Source organism: Oryctolagus cuniculus, chromosome 7, assembly GCF_964237555.1.
Source record: "Oryctolagus cuniculus chromosome 7, mOryCun1.1, whole genome shotgun sequence".
In the NCBI taxonomy this organism is placed as follows: Eukaryota; Metazoa; Chordata; class Mammalia; order Lagomorpha; family Leporidae; genus Oryctolagus; species Oryctolagus cuniculus.
The window spans coordinates 106666573-106688094 of record NC_091438.1 but is presented as its reverse complement, the minus strand read 5'-3'; the positions used below and the strand labels follow the sequence as shown (position 1 = coordinate 106688094).

Genomic DNA, 21522 nt, shown 5'->3' with positions numbered 1-21522 from the left:
TCGCTCTGGGAGTTCAGAAGCAGCCGTACGTATGTCCTGGATCCTTGGAGTTTAGGCCAAGGATCTCTCTTCTATGTGTAACTCCCTTAGTCCAAATTCTAGTTTCTGTTTCTTTGTTTTGTCTACCCTACTCTCACCTAAGTAACTGTTGTTGGGAAGCTTCATACCTACCCTTGACATTTATAAGACCTGAAACATGAATACAGTTTGGAGGTTGACACACCTTACATTTATATTTGTAATTTACAAAGCAGGCCAAAAATGTATTATCCTCTGTGTAAGCAGAATACCAGCCCCATAATCCCTGGATTCTGAACATGTGTTACCTTACATGATTAAAAGACTTGGAGATGTGATTAAATTAAATCCTTCAGATTATACTGGGTGATCACGTCCCCTCTGTTCACAAGAGTTCTTATAAGAGGGAGGCAGGAGAGTCAGAGGACATATTACAAAGGAAGTAAAAGCTGGAGTGAGATTTGGCTATGAGTGGTATTTTATTATTACAGGAATTAGAAATAATGAATTTCTTAATGTGTACACACATGTTTTTTAAGAATGCAAGTTGATGAGGTGTCAATGATGATTGAATTTAATAATTCAATAATAATAATAATAATATAGCTAGCTCTACACTGGCCAGAATATAGTCTCAAGTTTATTTGTATATGAACCTTCTGCTTCATGTTCATGCAATCATTTTTACTCTATACTAATTTTTAATATTTTGTTGGAATATCTTGTTGCATATTTCACAAACACTTTACTTCAATTTAGAAAAAAATTAAAGTATATCTTTTATTCTTTTTACAGTAAGAAGTATAAATCTGTGTTTATGTAAGTTTTTTCTTAGATACTAGTAGAAAGCATAAATTCATATTGCACTAAACTTGTGAGTACCTTAAGAACCATGAAAAAGAAAACAGAGGAATTGGATGTTGCTTAAAAATGAGACAGTGTTTTACAAGCATCTATTGCCTCCAGCCTGAGAGGAGAGGTTGAGCAATTAATTAGTCTTTTCTCTTACTTCAGTCCCTCCATACTCTGAGGACATTTCCATCAGATGTCATTTTCACATAGCCTGTATATCTGTATATCTGCAGGCATTCACACACAATGGCCTTTTGTTCTTAAGTCAGGGACAAGAGATGTCAAGAAGTATTTCCCTGGGATGTGGACAGTATATGTTATATGCTTTTCTTAAAAAGAATTTTATTTAAGTTATACAAGTTTCATATGTACAGATTTAGGAACATAGTGATACTTCCCACCATTCTCTCCCTCCCTCCCATTCTCTAACATTTCTTCCTCCTCCCTCTTCCATTCTAATTCTTAGTTTTTACAGAGATCCATTTTTAGTTTATTTAAGGATTGTATAGTTAACCCTACACTAAGTAAAAGAGTTCAACAAATTGTATTAAGAATAAAAAAAACGCTGATCCTCAATAGAACAGACAATGACTGTAAACAATCATCAGATCTCAAAATGTCCATTTCACTCCAATACTTTACATTTTAGGTAGTACTAGTTACCCCTCTCAGGGAAAATATATGATATTTTTCTTTTGTGGACTGGCTTATTTCACTAAGTATAATGATTTCCAGTTGCATCCATCTTGTTGCAAAAGACAGGGTTTCATTTTTTTATAGCAGAGTAATACTCCATAGTGAATATATACAATAATTTCTTTATCCAGTCAACAGTTGATGGACATCTGGGTTGAGTCCATATTCTAGCTGTAATGAACATGGGGGTATAGATAACTCTTTCAAATACTGATTGCTTTGGGTTTGGGTAAATTCCCAGAAATGGGATGGCTGGGTCATATGGCAGGTCTATATTCAGATTTCTGAGGTATATCTATACTGTCTTCCACAGTGGCTGTACCAGTTTACATTCCCACCAACAGTGGACCAGGGTTCCTTTTTCCCTACATCCTTAGCATTTGTCGTTTGTTGATTTATGTATGAGAGCCATTCTAACTGGGGTCAGGTGAAACCTCAATATGATTTTGATTTGCATTTACCTGGTGGCTAGTGATCCTGAGCATTTTTTCAAGTGTCTGTAGGCCATTTGAATTTTCTCTCTTGAAAAATGCCTGTTCAAGTCCTTTGCCCATTTCTTAACAGGGTTGTGTTTTGATGTTGAATTTCTTGAGCTCTTTATAGATTCTGGATGTTAACTCTTAATCAGTTGTGTAGTTTTAGTTTACAAATATTTTCTCCCACTCTGTCAGTTGCCTCTTTATTTTGCTGAGTGTTTCCTTTGCAGTGCAGCAGCTTCTCAGTTTGATGTAATCCCATTTGACAATTTTGTCTTTGTTCTGCTTCTGGATTCTTTTCCAATAAGTCTTTGCCTATACCAATATCTTGCAGAGTTTTTCCCCAATGTTCTCTTGTAATTTGATGTTATCCATTGTGGACAGAGAAGATGTGTGGTTGTGGTATGATTGCAATATTCTTGTTGATTTTCTTTCTAGTTGATCTGTTCTTTGATGAAAGGGGGGTATTGAAGTCCCTTGTTACTATTTTATCAGAATCTATGTCTCCCTTTAGATCCATTAAAATGCTTTTAAATAGCCAGGTAACCTGTAATTGGGTGCATATACATTTATTATAGTCACATCTTCCTATTGAATTGATCCCCTAATCATTACATAGTGCCCTTCTTTATCTTTTTCAACAGTTTTTGTGTTAAAGTCTATTCTGTCTGATATTAAGATGGCAACACTTGAACTTTTGTGCTTTCCATTAGCATGAAATATCTTTTTTTCTATCCTTTCACTTTCAGTCTGCTTGTATCTTTGTTGGTGAGATGAGTTTCTTGTAGGCAGCAAATAGATGGGTCTTGTTTTATAATCTATTCAGTTGGTCTGTATCTTTTAAATGGAGAATTGAGGTCATTTACATTCAAAGTGACTATTGATAAGTAACGACTTGGCCCTGCCATTTTCCATCAATATTCCTGTTGTTTATTTTGGATGTCTTTGTATTTTTTTTTTTTTTTGAAGTCAATAATAAATTTTTATTTAACATTAAGAAAGTCCCCATGTTGCAGTTCCTTCCACTGTCCAAAGTCATCTGGTTAGCTCTTTTAAATCTTCGGCCCTTTTGAACAAACTGATGTTTCACCGTGTTGTACCAGCCCACAATTTCTGGTCTGTTAATCCTCACTCGAATTACATAATAACTTCAAAATTCCACCTAAAATCTTTGGAATATAATTTCTTCAAGCAATTTACTCTTGGGCTTTCATAGGGTAGATGCACTTGCCTGATTCTTGACACACACCCATGTGAATGGCTGTATTTTTTTCCTAAGCCATCACTCAAAAATAAAACTTATCTGGGGTATTCCAATACATTAAGATACACCTTCCACTCCAGACTTGTTCAAGATAAAAGCCTTCGTTCAGTTTCCTGTTGCTGTCTCCTTTTCAGGAGGTTCCATCTTCTGTGCAGTGTTTTTGACTTTTGAGGCTCTCTTTTTAGATGAAATGGCTTCTTTCACATTCTGTTCTGAATTCACATTCAGTTTTGGGAATTCCGAATTTATTATGAAACAACTACTGTCAACCAATTTGATATCACATTCCTCCTGTTCAGGGTGTGCTGCTTCCTCATCCTCTGCTACTGATTCTTCAATAGGAGATATAGATCCATCATCATCCAAATACTTGTATCTTCGACTGTCAAGATCTTCCTTTTCTAAATCATCACCAACATCCATTTGTTTCAGAGATTCTTTCAGGTGATATTCATACTTCAGTTTTTCAATGTAATTAAAAAATCCTCTTGCAACTGCTTGCTCAAAGGTTAAAATTTTCCTCCAAGGTGATGGTTGAGTTCCATTCTCTGATTCTAAAAATGAGAACCTAGGTCCTTTGTCTTTAAATTGGTTTTTATCTACATGTGATATTTTAGTGTTTTTCCGTCCTTTAGGCCTGCCTACTGGCCTTCCTGTTGCCTTGTATTTCTGTTTTCTCCTTTTACGTTTCTTTTTCTTAAATTTTGCAATAAGCGCTTTTAGTGTCAATGGTCTTGGTTCTACAGATGAATCACTTGAAGAATCTGTTGTTTCGACAATTTTAGATGAATGAACAGGTTTTCTAATGGTGTTTTTTGGCCTCCAATTAGGTGAGGAAGGAACACATTGAGTTTTAAACACACTGCTACCAGATGAACTGTCATCACTTTCATTATCAATTTCCATAGTTGCATCAGATGTCATGTGGTCAAGAGGGTCCATTTCTGACTTGTCCATCACTTACTGTGTTACAAGCTTCCTCTTCCAACCGCGCGGAAGGAAAGGGATGTCTTTGTATTTTTATTGGGGGATTTTCTGCCTTCACATTCTTTCATAATGATGGCTACCTTTCTGTCTTTCTATGTGTAGCACATCCTTAAGCATGTTTTGTAAGGCTGGACAAGTTGTGACAAATTCTTTTAATTTCTGTTTGTTATGGAAGGTCTTTATTTCACCTTCATTAATAAATGAGAGCTTTTCAGGGTACAGTATTCTGCATTGACAGTTTTTTTCCTTTTAAGACTTGAACTATATCTTGCCATTCTCTTCTATCTGTGAGATTCTGATGAAAAGTCAGCTGTGAGTGTAAATGGAGATCCTCTGAAAGTAATCTGGTGTATCTCTCATGCATATTTTAGAATCTTTCATTTATGTTTTACTGTGGAAAGTTTGACAACAGTGTGTCATGGTGAAGATCTTTTCTGGTCATGTCTGTTAAGAGTTCTATGTGCTTCCTGTACTTGGACACCCCTTTCTTTCTCCAAATTGGGGAAGTTTTCTGCAATCATTTCACTAAAAAGGGCTTCTAGTCCATTCTCTCTTTCCACACCTTCAGGAACTCCTAAAACTCATATGTTGGGTATTTGATAGTATCTTACAAATATCAAACACTGTTTTGAATTTTTCTAATTTCATCTTGTATTTTTTTTTGTTCTGAATGAAAGATTGCCAAAGATCTGTCTTCTAGCTTGGATATTCTTTTTTCTGCCTCACCAAGTCTGCTGTTAAGGCTTTCCATTGTATTTTTTATTTGATCTGTTGAATTCTTCTTTTCTAATATTTCATTTTGATATATCTTTTAAAAAATCTCTTTCATTGGAATAATTTTCATTCATGTCATGTATGGTTTTAGTTAGATTATGGATTTGCTTCTGATTGTGTTTAAAAATAGCCCTATGATTAATTTTTTCAATTCCATTTCTGGCATTTCCTCAATCTCTTCATCTCACATTCTAATGTTGAAATGTTGTGTTCCTTTGGGTGGGTCATGGTGTCTTTCTTATTCTGGTTTCTTGAATTTCTGTATTCACTTTCAGGCATTTGTGGAGTTAATTGTTTTTTTTTTTTCCTCTGTTGGCTTTTATCTTTGGGCTATGCCTCTGTGACTTAGTGTAATGTCTGTAATTTCAGTGAATACCAAGAGGTGTATGGTAGTGGTGGGTGTTGCTAGGGAGCTCTGGTTAATGCTCCAGAGTGAGGCAAGTATCCAGAGTAAAACCCAAATTGGGCATGGTAGATCTCTCATTAACAGAACCAAGGAAATAGTCATGTCTGTTGGTGTGATCACCCCCTCACCTCCTCTCCTCCAAGGTGATCGATACACAGTGTTACCTCCCAGTGTGTTCAACACTCTTCCACACTGCTGTATCAACCCACAAATGATCTGCACAGTTCTCACTGTGAGCATTGTTCCCACTGCAGTGAACCACCCCAGGCAACCATGGAGCTCTGAGCATGCGGAGCTGCACCTAGTGATTCCCCTGAGACCCAGCTACACCCTGTACCCTCTCATGTAACCACCAGGTCCCCACAGCCTCAGCACACAAAGCTTCCACGGTTGCTGAGTGTAGAGGTTATGATCTGCCCTGTCAGCCTGTCCAGTCAACTGAGAGACAGATTATCCTGAGCCAGCCCTGCCTAGGCATCTTGATCCTAGGATGCTAGGGTCACCTCACAGTCCTACATGGGTGCCCAACCAGGCTCAAAGTCAGTGGGGACTGCCGAATGTGCCCTCCACTAGAATCTGTCTATCACACACATACACAAGAACCATTGGCTGAATGTTGCTCTGTCCCTGCCACTGTCACCAGTACTGCCAAGAAGATGGCATCCTGTCTCAGCCAGTTGCTGTGCAAGTGCACAAAGGCTTCTACATCTCCCACCCAAACCCTAAATGGCTTCCACCCTTTCTCAGCTGGGCAGCAGGGCCTATTATGGGGATGTTGGAGTGAGATAGATATGTCCCCTCTACTTCCACTGTGTCCATGAGCAACTGCTAGCCTCCAGGGCTTCAGTCCAGTCTCAGACCGTGCTCTCCCTCTGGCTAAATCACCACGGTTGCTGCAGTCTGGTTTCATCCCCATCTCCAAGCTACCACCCACTCTGGCTCTCAGCTTCTGTAGTTGTGTGTTGTGTCCATTTTCGTGCTGCATGTCTGCACCCTCCACACAGGTCCACAGCATTCCTCTTCCTCTTGTAGGATTTCCAGTGCAGTTTTCTCCCCAGTTCTCCCCTGAGAGTGCATGTTTTGTTTGTTTTTTAGTATTTACCCCAGTATGCTGTTTCCTAATCCACCATCTTGGAATCCCTATGGTATACTCTTTAAAGTCAAGCATGGTAATGTGGGTGACATTAGCATTCTCTACCTACAGAGATGTGTCTTCTTCCTATTACCTGAAAAATGATGGCAGCAACAAAGTCGTAGCCTATGATTACAGTGTAACATAATGAGCCAAGTGGTCCATGTATGCACACTGACACACACACACACACACACACAAACATTGAGAATTTAAGTAGTTGTTCAAATTTATGTTAGTGACAGTCAGATCTGGGTAACAAGCTCAGGTCTGCTTCATACTGAGTTCATTCTGATATATGGCTTGTTACCTCAACAGCAAGGTTTACTCTTCCTTCATTAGCTTAATAACCAGGTATCCGGCATTACTGATGTTTGTTAGCCCAAACTAGCCCATATTTCACTTATTTGAGAAAAACTTCCTGATTCCCTTTATGCCCACAATTCTGATGTTACAAGAAACACACTGTTTATTGGGTTATGTACTACTCATCCTACTGGTCTCTGAATTCAGGAGGACAGATTTTGTGGTTTTACTAATTTCTTCAATTTCTAAGACCCAACAGATGACCTGTGACAATATTAGGAGCTAAAATGTAATAATAAGAAATCTATTGATTTATAAAAAGAAATCCTCTACCATTGTAATTCACCAAAACTAGAACTGTCAGTAGAGGCATGACATTCAGAAGTCACTCAAATGTCTTGAGATCCCAGATGATAGCTTGTGGGATATTTTAAGAGGAATCCTGAAAAGATTCTAGTTTTATTCAGTAATTTATTTAAAAAGAGGGCTGTTCCATGCTGTCAGCAAATTCATTCTGATATTTAACCTGAAGCAGTAATCTTAAAAAATAGCACATTAAGCCTCTGAGAGTTACTGTAGTTTCCAGTATTTAAGGTTTAGGAAAGTGTTAACTCGGCACATTTTAAACAACAGTATTTTTAGTTCCTTGGGCAAATGGTCCTTTTTTAATTCAGGAAACAAAAGGCACTGGTTTTAACTAACAGTTTGATAGCACTTCAAATACTGTTTTACATTCACTGAAGCCGGTCCATCATCAGCACATATTCACTCTTTCCTTCATTTGTTCAAAGCTACTTTATTTTCGTTTAAGATTTTTTTAAATTATTCGAAAGGCAGAGTTACCGAGAGGGGGAGGGAGGGAAGAAGGAGGAGAGAGAGAGAGAGATCTTCTATCTACTGTTTTACTCCCCAAATGACCTCAATGGCTGAGGCTGGGCCAGGCCGAAGCCAGAAACTTGGAACTGCATCTGGGTCTCCCATGTTGTTCACAGGAGCCCAAATACTTTGGCCATCTTCTGCTGCTTTACCATTAGCATTGAGCTAGATCTAAAGTGGAGCAGCTGGGACTCAAACCAGCATTCCTATAGCATGCTGGTATCTCAGGTGGTGGCTAAACCCACTCTGCCACAATTCCAGGCCCAATTCAATTGATTTAAACAGACAAATATACACACCTGCAGGAACATACGCACAATATTACAGTTCTGCTATTGTATGCTGTTTTAGATGTAGAGATGGGAGACAGTAATATTACAGTTCCTGGGGTACCTGAGGGCTTTTTCCTTGTCTCTCCAGTGACTTTACAGTGAAATAATAAATTTCCATCCAGTATTTGTCACACATGTGACTAATAAATGAGAGAAAATGAAGTGGAGCTTGAAATAATCTTGCTGTCTTTGTTTCTACAGTTGTAAATATTATGCTTACTTGTTTCCTGGGGCATGTGCAAGATTTTTCTCTAAAAGATATGTGTTGGTGTGACTACTTTCTTAGACTGTGTGCATATCCTGAACCTTACTAGGAAAAACAAATTATTTTTCAGAGTAATTGAAACTTTACATTCTCTCCAGCAGTGTATAAAAGCTCCTACTTATCTCTGCACTCTTTCACCATTGAGATTGTCCAACTTCTTAATTTTTCCAATCTAGCCAATAAAATGATAGCTTATTGTTGCTTTGTTTTTGTTTACATATTACTAACACAGATAAGCAATTTTCAAATGTTTATTTGCCATTTGTTTTGTATTAATATAAGAGAACAGCTTTCATGTATTTCATATTTCAGTTCTAAGAATACAATGATACTTTTCTCCCTCTCTCCCTTCCCCTTCCTTTTTTTCTTTTAATTTTGATGATAGCATATTGTGATAACATCATAGGCTTAATGCACCACTAGATAAAGAGTTCAACAAGTAAAATGTAAAAAGACCACTGCTGTTGTTCCACAGGAATATAGATAAGAGCTATATACAATAATCAAATAAAAAGATGTCAATCTCACTCATATACATCGTATTTTTTGTATTCTATGTATTAGCTAGCATAAATCAGAGAAAACGTGATATTTGGGGTTTTTTTTGGAGGGATCTGGCTTCTTTCACTAAGCACAATGGTCTCTAGTCACATCTATTTTGTTGTAAAATTGTGTATATGTACATTTTTTATCCAGTTGTCAGTTGATGAGCATCTGTGTTGATTCCCATATTTAGCTATTGTGAACTGATCTGCTATAAAAATTCATATGATGATTTCATTCTTTTTGGATATACTCTCAGGAGTGGGATGACTGGATCATATAATAGATCTATTTGTAGATTCCTGAGGAATCTCCATACTTTCTTCCATAATGATTGTACCAGTTTTCATTCTAGCCAACAGAGTATTGCAGGGTACCTTTTCTCCCCTTTCTTGCCAGCATTGATTATTTTTGGATTTTTCAATGATAGCCTTTCTAAGTGAGGAGAGATGAAACCTCATTGTGGCTTCCATTTGCATTTACTTTATGGCTAGTGATCCTGAGCATTTTTTTCATGTGTCTGATGGCCATTTATATTTTTTCCTTTGAAAACTACCTGTTCTGGTCTTTTCCCATTTCTTTACTGGATTGTTTGGTTTTTGTTGAGCTTCTTGAACTCCTTGTATATCCTGGATATTAATTCTTTATCAAATACATAGATTATAAATATTTTTTCCAATTCTGTTATTTGCCTTTTCACTTTGTTGAGTGTTTCCTTTGCTGTGCATACATAAGTATGAACCAAGACTGCTATGTTACACCGCATACAAAAAGCAACTCAAAATGGATCCAAGTACTAGAGGAAAACATAGGGGAAACACTATAAGACATTGTCATAGGAAAGACTTCTTGGATAAGATCCCAGAAACACAGACAATGAAAGCAAAAATACACAAATGGGTCTTCATCAAGCTAAGAAGAAAATTGTTTTTTAATTTTCTGTGACTTGCCTGTGCAAGTGCTTTGTCCATTTTTCCTTTATTAATGATTTTAAAGCATTTTTACAAATATTAAATATTTATATTTTGTCACCTGTGTGCTGAAAATATCTTGGTCCAGGCTGGCTTGTCTTATCCTTCTTGTGGTGTTTCTTAATGATTAAATGTTCTTTGTATTGATGTAGTTGAATTTTAACCTTTTGTTTCATGTGGTCAGTGCTTTGTGCTCAAGCAATCTTTTCCTACACAATGTTCAGAAAGATATTCTCCTATATTTTCTCTAAAACTCTCAAGATTGGCACACCATTCACTGACTCAGTCATCTCCTAAAATCTTACAATGCTATCTTTGTCATTTATCAAGATTCCAGGTATGTAGGGATGTGATTCTGGTTTCTCTATTCTATTTTTATTTGTTTGCATTATGTGTTTGTCCCTGAGACTAATAAGTAATATATGTCTGGGAGGCAATTTTCTCCATTCTGTTATTCTTTAGAAATTTTTTTCTGGGGCATTCATTTACATTTTAAAAATAACTGCTTCTATCTTATGAGAGTTTTGATTGTATTTACACTGAATATATAGAGCTATTTATGAAGAATTGTCACTTTTAAGGTATTGAGTCTTCTTAGCCATTAACATGCTATATTTTATATTTCTCCATTTATTTATAAATTTAAAAATATTTAGTAAAGATTTATAATTTTTAAAACTAGGTCTTTTTTTAAACTGTTACATAATAAATATAAATTTCCAAAGTACAGCTTTTGGATTACAGTGGCTTCCCCCCCTATAACTTCCCTCCCACCCACAACCCTCCCATCTCCCACTCCCTTTCCCCTTACATTCACATAAAGATTCATTTTCAATTCTCTTTATATGCAAAAGATCAATTTAGTATTACTAAGTAAAGATTTCAACAGTTTGCACCCACACAGAAACACAAAGTGTAAAGTACAGTTTGAGTACTAGTTATAGCATTACTTCACATTGTACAACACCTTAAGGACAGAGATCCTACATGGGGAGTAAGTGTACAGTGACTCCTGTTGTTGACTTAACAAATTGACACTCTTGTTTATGGCATCAGTAATCACCCAGACTCTTGTCATGAGTTGCCAAGGCTATGGAAGCCTTTTGAGTTTGCCAACTCCGATCTTATTTAGACAAGGCCATAGTCAAAGTGGAAGTTCTCTCCTCCCTTCAGAGAAAGGTAACTCCTTCTTTGAAGGAACATTCTTTCCACTGGGATCTCACTCACAGAGATCAGAGATCTTTCATTTAGGTCATATTTTTTTTTTTTTTGACAGAGTGTCTTGGCTTTCCACGCCTGAAATACTCTCATGGGCTCTTCATCCAGATCTGAATGCCTTAAGGGCTGATTGTAAGGCCAGAGTGCTATTTAGCACATCTGCCATTCTATGAGTCTGCTGTGTATCTCGCTTCCCATGTTCTCTCCTTTTTAATTCTATCAGTTAGCATTAGCAGACACTATTCTTGTTTATGTGATCCCTTTGACTCTTAGACCTATCATTATGATCAATTGTAAACTGAAACTGATCACTTGGACTAGTGAGATGGCATTGGTACATGCCACCTTGATGGGATTGAATTGGAATCCCCTGGCATGTTTCTAACTCTACCGTTTGGGGCAAGTCCGATTGAGTATGTTCCAAGCTGTACATCTCCTCCCTCTCTTATTCCCACTCTTATATTTACAGGGATCACTTTTCAGTTAAATTTAAACAACTAAGAATGATTGTGTGTTAATTACAGAGTTCAACCAATAGTGTTAAATAGAACAAAAAAATACTAAAAGGGATAAAGTATTAAGTTGCACATCAACAGTCAGGACAAGAGCTGATCAAGTCACTGTTTCTCATAGTGTCCATTTCACTTCAACAGGTTTCCTATTTGGTGCTCAGTTAGTTGTCACTAATCAGGGAGAACAACTAGGGCTTACAATGTTCTATTAATTTTTTGTTTTGAATACCCATTACTTTTGCTGCTATTGTTAGTATATTTTTTTTCAGTTAGTGACTGATCATTCCCACCAACAGTGCATGTAGATTTTAAAGTATCCTTTTTCTTGTAATTTCTAGGTGGTCTTTAATTTCTTAAGATGTTAGAAATTGTGTATTTTCTTTGAACTACCTTTTAACTCCAAGAATAAACTTAGTCAAGACATATTATCTTTTTGCAATCCTTTACTGGAAATAGTTTGCCTATATTTCATTTAAATTTTTGCATGCAGTTTCATGAGTGATATTGACCTGTTTTTTGGCCAACATTGTTATGTTTTTATGGAAATGATAGAATTTCATTCTTTTTTTTTTTTTTTTTTTGACAGGCAGAGTGGACAGTAAGAGAGAGAGACAGAGAGAAAGGTCTTCCTTTTGCCGTTGGTTTACCCTCCAATGGCCGCCGCGGCAGGCGCTGCGGCCGGTGCACCGCGCTGATCCGATGGCAGGAGCCAGGTACTTATCCTGGTCTCCCATGGGGTGCAGGGCCCAAGCACTTGGGTCATCCTCCACTACACTCCCTGGCCACAGCAGAGAGCTGGCCTGGAAGAGGGGCAACCGGGACAGAATCCGGCGTCCCAACCGGGACTAGAACCTGGTGTGCCGGCACCGCTAGGTGGGGGATTAGCCTATTGAGCCGCGGCGCCGGCCTCATTTTTTTTCATAACTGAATAAGATTCCATTTTGGCCGGCGCCGCGGCTCAATAGGCTAATCCTCCGCCTGCGGTGCTGGCACAATGGGTTCTAGTCCAGGTCGGGGCGCTGGATTCTGTCCCAGTTGCCTCTCTTCCAGGCCAGCTCTCTGCTATGGCCCGGGAGTGCAGTGGAGGATGGCCCAAGTCCTTGGGCCCTGCACCTGCATGGGAGACCAGGAGAAGCACCTGGCTCCTGGCGTTGGATCAGCGCGATGAGCTGGCCGCAGCGCTTCGGCTGCGGCAGCCATTGGAGGGTGAACCAATGGGAAAAGGAAGACTTTTTTCTCTGTCTCTCTCTCTCACTGTCCACTCTGCCTGTCAAAAAAAAAAAAAAAAAAAAAAAAGATTCCATTTTGTGTGTGAGTGTGTGTGTGTTGTGTGTATGTGTGTGTATTTTCTATATCCATTTATCTGATGATGGATGCCTTGGTTGATTCCCTATTTTGGAACAGAAATTGCTCTCTATATATACAGATAACTGATTTTTGACAAAAGTGCCCAGACTATACTTTGGAGAAAGGATGATCTCTTTAATAAATGGTTCTGGCCGAACTGAAACTATGTGTATATAGAAGAAATTAGATCCTTACCTTTCATCATATACAATGTCAACTTAAGATGTATTACAGACCTCAATGTAAGACCTGAGACAAAGAAAATGCAGGAAGAAAATGTAGAGGAAACACTTCAAGATGTTTGTTTAGGTCATGGCTTATTAAGACTCCCAAAGCACAGGTAACAAAAGCAAAACTAGACAAATAGGATTATATCAAATGCAGAAACTTTTACACAGCAAAGGTAATGATGCATTGAAGAAACATATAGCCAAATGTGGAAAATAACTGCAAGTTACTTATCTGACAAATGATTAATATCCAGAATAAATCAGCAACTCAAAAAACACTCAACAACAAAGAAGTAACCAATGTTGTTTAGCAGAGAGCAAAGGACCTAAATAGATAATTCTCAAAAGAAAAAAATACTGATGGCCAAGAATATATGAAAAAAAAATTTATTATAGGTAGATATCAAGGTAGTGCAAAGCAAAATCACAATGAGGTATCACTTCACACTTGTTAGGATGGAAATTAACCAAAAGACAGAGAGCATCAAGTGCTGGAGCGGATGTGGAGAAAGGGTAACTTTTACACACTGTTCGTGGGAATGTAAGTGTAGCCATTGTGGAAAACAGTGTGGACTTTTTTTTTAAAAAACGGAAATAGACTTCTTATATTGTGATAATCATTTTGGAATAGCAACGTTAATCCATTCATATCAATCAAGATTATATGTATCTAAATTTGTTTCTACCATCTTTTTGTTTCCCGTTTGTTCTTTTTAAATGAATTTTCCTTTCTTTTGATATTGATTTATTAAATTAGTTTCTCTTTGTTATAATTCTGCTACTGTTCTTTAGTGGTTACTCTTAAACTGCTGCCTACTGAACAAGCCTCACATTTTAATTTTAAAAGGTTTTAAAACTAACTTGATTCTTTCCCTCACAGAGTAACACTGAAAATATTTACACTATATTATGAATTGTAGTCCCAGAAAACATTTAGAAAAAGTCTAGGGGGATATCACTGCAAAATTAAAAATTGAGCCCCTCAGAGTTGGAGTCAGTCACAAAAGGTCATCAACTTGCTTTCTGGTCTCGTGTTTTCTCCAAATAAAGGGGGTGAAACTCTGATTTTCAAAGCACTATAAGTTCTGTGATTTGAGTCATCCATCGTCTGTCTGTACCTTGGAGACCTTGGGGACCAACGTACTTTCCAACTTTAGGGCCCTGTTCCCTCCTTGCCTCTGTGTTTTATTATTTTATTCTTCTCTTGTCATATGCTTTTGAGCTGTGGCCATAAATAAAAGGAAATGGAAAAGATAGCTAAAGGTACTCTGCTATCACAAAGAAATTCCATATGTTTGCTTATTTCTCACATAACTCTTAAAACTCTTGGGTGTGGCATAGATGCAGAGCTGGCTTCAGGGTTATGAGCCTGTATTACAGGGGTGCCACATTCAGAAGATCCCACTGTTGACTTAATGCTTTTGCCAGCATGAAGTTAATAATTATTTTTTAAAAATTTTTGAATGTATACCAGAGGCAGAGAGAAAGAGAGAGAGTATGTGCCCCCATCCTTCGGGTGTCTCCCCAAATGCGCACAATGGGTAGGGTTGGGCCAGGGCCAGCCTGAGGCTGAAGCTGAGAACTCAGTCTGGGTTTCTCTGATGGGTATCAGGAACCCAAGTACATGAGCCGTCACTTCTGCCTTCTAAGGTCCACGTTAGCAGGAAGCTAGAATGAGGAGCCTGGAATTGAACCCAGGCACTCTAAAGAAGGACAAGGACATCTTAACCAGTGCATTAACTGCTAGGCCAAATGCCTATTCCACAATTATTTGTCTGGTCCTGGCTAGACATTTTGGTATAGAGGAATGTGGCATTTAGAAATCTAAAAGATGTGGGATTGAATCATAGCTCTGTTCTCTGGGTTGTATGGATTCCTTTCCTTGCTGGGAAACAGGGCCTACAAGGACTTGAAGTTTTATGATAAAAATATAATTGGTAAATATTGGTATAACAGCTACCATATTAAAAAGTCAGAATTTGTAAGGTTCAGCCAGTAGATTCAGAAATCAGGGTTCCTAGAGTAATATTCAAGCTCTGGAATTTACCATTTGTGATACTTAAACTAGTTCCTTAAGCATTTTTGTATCCTATTTGAAAATCATAAGATTGTTTTGAATGTTAAATGAGCTACTTTTTAACTTCTCAGTGTGAAGTTAATACCTGGTAATTAGTATTAATTTAAATATTACTTATTGATGATTTCAATAGATAACCAAACTTTTTAATTAAAGATTTATTTTATTTGAATTGCAGAGTGAGAGAGAGAGAGAGGGAGGGAGAGAAACACCAGAGAAATAGATCTTCCATCTGCTGATTCACTCCCCAGATGGCTGTAACTACCAGAGCTGGGCCAGTCTGAACCTAGGAGATAGGAATGCCATCCTGGTTCCCCAACTTGGGCCATCATATGCTGCTTTCCCAGGTGCATTAGATGGTAGCTGAATCAGAAGTGGAGCAGCTAGAACTCAAAACCAGTGCTCTGAAATGAGATGCCAGTGTTGCAAGTGGAAATTTAACCTCTGTGGTATAATGCTAGCCCCATACTCCAAGTCCTCTAGAATGTGCAGCCTATGGAAGGGAATAATAAAGGTATTCTTTGACAGAAACAATTGCGAACACACACCAACAACTCTGTGATGAAGGGTGAAATGGCTCTTAAACACAAGTTAAGTATGTGTTGTTCGCAGCATAACAACCCACTTACACTGCACCTCTGGATCTGTCAGTATGCCATTGAGGAGAGGGATAATATCTTGTCAGTATATTCTAACTAGGTAATTATTATATAATGTTTTGAAGTTATACCTTTCTAATAGAAATACTGGAAGCACAGATTCCCTGTGATGTTTATATGTGTCGCTCCCCCATTTGCGGAGGAATGACACCGGACCCTGTGCTGTTCTTTCTGCCCGGCTCTTCCCGGGTTAGCTGCCGTTCCTCCGCGGAGGGGCGGCAGCTAACCTGGGACGGCGTTGTTCCTCCGCGAGTGGGGGACCGGCAGCAAGCCCGGGAAGGTACGGCAGCTAACCCGGGAAGAGCCAGGCAGAAAGAACAGCGCAGGGTCCGGTGTTGTTCCTCCGCGAATGGGGGAGCGACATAATGGTGCCATGACTCGGATATGAAACCTAGGAGGGAAGAAGTGGGAAAATACCCGAGAGAGACTAGGGAGAGCTTAGGGGAAAGCTGGACGGAAAAAGTGCCGCAAGAAGCTAGCGAAAGCCTAGGCATAGACTCGGATATGGACTGCGGGCAGAAGCTAGGAGAAATCTAAGATTGAAAACGAAAGTGAAAGCTAGAAGAAATTTAGACTCGGATATGGACTATGGGGAGAAGCCAGGAGAAAGGAGAGAGAAATATTGTTGGAAGAAAGCTAGGAAATGTACCGGGTAGAGAAAAATATAAGCTAGGGAAAATGAAGCCGCGGGGGTAGGCCGAAGTGGAGACATAAGCTAGGTTGGGATTCGTCAAGTTAGCCCAGGGAGCAAAAGGCGAAAAACTAAACTGAAAGCGGAGACGTAAGCTAAGTTGGGATCCGTTGGATTAGCCCGGGGAGCAAAAGACGGGAAGCCAAACCAGAAGCGGAGACGTAAGTTAGGTTGGAATTCGTCAGGTTAGCTCGGGGAACTTAGACTGAAAACTAAACCGGTAGTGGAAACGTGAGCTAGGCCGTGATTTGCGGAAGCCACCGCGCGCAGAGAGCACGTGGCGCACGAGCGGAGAAAGCGCACGGGGCGCGAGTAGATAGGAGAACACGGGGCTAGCGCAAAGGCCTTGGGGCGGGCGAGAAAGGCATGGAGACCGCGGAGCGCGCGAAGCCGGGAAGCCGCGCAGATGAGAGAAGATGAAAGAAGCATGGGCTGAAGCCGCACAGAGCCGGGAAGCCGCTGCGGTGCGGGGCGCTGGGAAGCCGCCTCAGGGTGGGCGCCGGGAACCCGCGGGGATAAGAGAAACAGAAGTATAGAAGTAAAATAAGAAATAAGGATGCTGGGAGATAGAAGCAAAATAAGAGAAATAGGAATGCCCGGAGATAGAGAGATATAGAGAAAAGTAAAAAGGCCACCCCACAACACGGCAATGAGAAGGCTCGGATTTGGTCTGCCTGATTAGTAAGGCGGTAAGCACCTGCAGGCAGCTAGCAGAGTATGCGCTGCAGGTCACCGAAGATAGGCACGTTATCAACACCAATAAGTCTCCCCACAACACAGCAATGAGAGGGGTTGGATTCAGTCTGCCTGATTAGTAAGGCGGTAAGCACCTGCGGGCAGCTCGAGCAGAGTATGCGCTGCAGGGCACTGAACACAGGCACACATCAGTGCCTAAAAACCTCCCCACAACATGGCGAAGAGAGGACCCGGATTCGGTTTGCCTGATTGGTAGGGCTGTAAGCACCTGTGGGCAACTTGAGCAGAGCAGAGCAGAGTGTGTGCTGTGGGGCACCGAAGACAGGCGTGTATCAACGCCAAAGAATAAAAAGAAAGGGGGAACTGTGGGAGCAACTGAGACTAGACTAAGTTACTGGAATTAAGACTTATTCTATGCATCTGATCTCCCACAATATGGCGCTGGGAGGGAGCAAACAACCTCTACGCAGCTGCCTCATCAGTTTGACGAGCTGCAGGAGCTGATCCTGCTCCTGATTGGAGGAGAGCAGCGTGCTCGGCGTGTGGGCAGCAGAGCATGGAGTGGTGGAAGAGGACTATAAAGGAGGAGAGAGACAACATGCACCAGGAACACCTGAGGGAAACATCTGAGGAACCCCTGAGAGAGCCGGCCGGCGGTGTGCTGCGCCTCCGCAGAAGCGGGGAAAGCAGCGGGGGGTGCCACCCCTCCGCGGAGGCGGGGGGTGGGGGGGGCGGCAGCTAACCTGGGACAGCATCGTTCCTCCGCGAGTGAGGGAATGACAGCAAACCTGGGAAGGACCGAGCAGACAAAAGAACAGCGCAGGGTCCAGTCTCGTTCCTCCGCAAATGGGGGAGCGACAATATGTTCATTGTGTTTATCTTTATACTCTTGGCACCTAGTTGGAGTTCAGTAATTCTTTCAGTCACAATTTATTCTCATAGTAATCCCAAAGTAAGGATCTAGGATAAACTCTGAGATGGAAGTCCAATTTCTTGTAAAATTTTGCAGGATAGACTCAAGGTGTGGTACACTGAATAGCTGAACAAAAACAAAATAAGGTATTATAAAATAGACTTGTTCTTTCTCTTGATTATTATATTCCTGCTGTGGAATAAGTTGTGTTGCCCTAAATTTGTGTGTTGAAGCTTTAACACCAATATGGTGGCGTTAGGAGGTTGGACCTTTGACAGATATTAAGAATTAGATTAAGGGGGCCAGTGCTGTGGCATAGTAGGTTAAAGCATCTTCCTGTGGCACTGACATTCCATATGGGCGCTGGCTCGAGTCCCAGAAGCTCCACTTCTGATTTAGCTCCATGCTAATGGCCTGGGAAGGCAGAAGATGGCCCAAGTGCTTGAGCCCCTGCACCTGCATGGGAGACCTAGAAGAAGGTCCTCTCTCTCTCTCTTTCCCTCTCCCTCTCCCCCTCCCTCTCTCTGTCTATAACTCTGCCTCTCAAGTAAATAAATAACTTTTTTTAAAAAAAAGAAATTAGATTAGGTCATGAGGGTAGAGCCTTCATAATGAGACAGAACCTTCATAAGAAGAGAAAGATAGAAAAATATTAGATAGATCGAAGAAAGCTAACTCTACTTATAACCAGAACAAAGAAGGGCCATGCGAGGACACGGTGAGAAGCGGTCATAGCAGGCCAGGAAGTGAGATCTCACAGGAGCCCAGCTGTGCTGACACTCTGATTGCAAACTTCCAGCTCACAGAACTGGGAGAAAATCCATGTCTGATATTCACACCACTCAGTTTATGCTATTTTGTTAAGCAGCCCAACTTAAGACAGTCAATTTTTGACAATTTTCTTCTAGCATGTTTTTTTTCTCTATTTTGTTAAGCAACCCAACTTGACAGTCAATTTTTGACAATTTTCTTCTAGAATATGATTTTTTTCTCTATTCTCTTGAAATGCAGTTCTCTGATCATTAGTTAATTAATTGCCAGAAAGATGTAGGTAAAAATTGAATTTTCCCCACCTTCAGAGTATAAGGGAGTATTTCCTTGGCTGTTGTGGGTTGAATTATGTCTCTCAAAAGATATATAGAATCTCCAAATAGTTCAGGAAGATGTGTACTATGAAAAAAGTACATATAGGTTTTAGTATTTTTGTGTACCAAATAAACTTGTTTTAATTTTATTTTTCCATGAACTTTTTGAAATTTCCTCATATGTTTAAGTCCTAACTTCTAGTACCCATGGATGTGATCTTGCCTGGAATAGGGTCTTTGCAGATGAAATAAAAATGAGGTTAAACTGGAGTAGAATGGAAGCATGAATCCTTGTGACTGGTGTCCTTTAGAGAAGAGGGAAGTGCCCTGTGTAGAGGGAGACACACATGAAGAATGCCTTCTGGTGATGGCAGCAGAGAGAAGAGTGTTGCAGTGGGCTGCAAGCCAAGGGATGCCAGGAACCTGTGACCCTGCCCCCACCAGAGCTGGGAGGAGGCAAGGAAGGTGACTCTCAAACACAGAGTCAGAGGCAGCATGCCCTTGCTGACACTTTGATTTTGGAGTCAGCCACTGAATTTTTGGTCCCCTGTTATGAAGGAAGCAGCAGAAAATGAATATATTCATCTTTTTCATTCAAACAGTGTTTCATTTTTGGTTTTAGTTATTTCTCTCAGTGGCTGTCTCTAGGAGCATTGCCATTCATACAAATGAATAAGATAGATAGGTGTGAAGACCTATTAGATTCTACTGTTCTAGTTGTGTACAGAAGATGACCTGGAGAGGAGAGTTGCAGAGGGCATGGAGTCCATGTCACGAGGCCCTTTTGCCCCAAGCCCGGTGCATGCTCTCCCTTGTTAAGTAAACCCAAGCAATCACCAACAAAATGTATATGTGCACTTGATGGCATACAGGAGGTTATTTTGGGCTGGGGTCTTCCCAAAAGTTTTAATTGACAATTTTTGATACAAAGGTCATAAAATGTTTGACTTTGGTGTGTGGGGAAATTTAAAAACTGGAAAGGACCTTAAATCCACTTGACAACTAGTACAGATGTTTTGTTTATGGAATATCACTTTCAGTTGTGAACATGCTCTTCTAAAATTTCTGTTGAAAAATTCAAGATTGTGATGATTTATCAGAAGGGCATTACAGAAGTTTTTAGGTCATTTAAATATGAGTCCATTTCTTGGTAAGCAGAAACAAAACATTTTTGTTTGTTTTACTTTTCAACACAGGGGGGCAGCATTGCTGCACTGATCATTTCATGCAGGCTTGACATTTCTGGTGTAGGTTTCAGTACTCAGGGCACCTCTTCCTAGTGGGTAATCATTTGAGAATTGTGCAAAAGTAGACCTAGGCTCTTTATCACTTAAATGATATTCATTTTAATGGAACTTTAGAAAACAGCACCTTCTGATGAGCAGTCATATACATTTCATACATTGTATATTTGCTTCATTGTTTGTGATTCTGTAAGAGTCACCAGATTCTGAGAAGGCAGCTGGGGCCTTTTGCATTGTACAGTGTTTATGGATGCTGGTCATTTAGAAATATTAATTACTTTAATGGAACTTTCAAATCGTGTTACTGGAAAATAGGTAAGGTTTGATATAAAGGGTGGGTAACCTACCGAGCAGATGTGCTTCCTGTGGGATATGACACAACAGATTTGCCAAATACATACAAATCAATTTATTAGGAACTGGAGGGTTGGAATATCATAAACAAGTACCTTTTTGTTGCTTATTGTAACTTAGAAACTTTTGTTTCAGTTATATTCTTTTTTATAGAATAAGCTTACAAAGCGGGTATTATTACTTCCTTATTTTCAGGTGAGGAAGCAGAAGTGTGGTGTGGCAGAGGGAATCACCCCTCAGGCCACTTTGCCCCTTTGTCAGTAGAGAAGGGAATTGAACTCAAGCGAGTCAACAACAAGAAGTTTTATTTCACATTTGATTTTATTCATCTCCTGTTCCATCCAGGTCATGCATTTGATTTGGTTACCTTAAGCCAAATACAAAATGTTCTATAAAGTCTAAATTTTATTATTTCATTTTTTCTTTTATCTCTTTATATCTGAGCAATTATTTAATGCATTATGTCTGAGAACTTTTTTAGTTTATTTATTTTTTTTTTCTTTACAATCAAAAAGAGTAAGATTTAGAAAGAAAGAGATACAGAGAGACAGAGATATCTTCTACCTGCTGATTCGCTTCCCAGATGCTTACAATGGCT

General features: G+C 39.6%; 2 protein-coding genes across 3 annotated transcripts in view; one reads left to right on the top strand and one right to left on the bottom strand.

Moving 5' to 3' along the window:
* The window catches only part of PDE4B (phosphodiesterase 4B), a 678720-nt gene that overhangs the window by 178143 nt on the left and 479055 nt on the right, over positions 1 to 21522 (top strand). The gene's annotated exons all lie outside the window — the stretch shown is intronic.
* Positions 3362 to 4304, bottom strand: LOC103350157 (TATA box-binding protein-associated factor RNA polymerase I subunit D-like). Its single transcript, XM_008265101.3, has one exon. The coding sequence runs from the start codon at positions 4261 to 4263 to the stop codon at positions 3412 to 3414; it is 852 nt and encodes a 283-aa protein (XP_008263323.1). The 5' UTR covers positions 4264 to 4304; the 3' UTR covers positions 3362 to 3411.

Excerpts from the sequence above, each read along its gene's own strand:
- LOC103350157 (XM_008265101.3), bottom strand. The coding sequence starts at position 4,263 with ATGGACAAGTCAGAAATGGACCCTCTTGACCACATGACATCTGATGCA.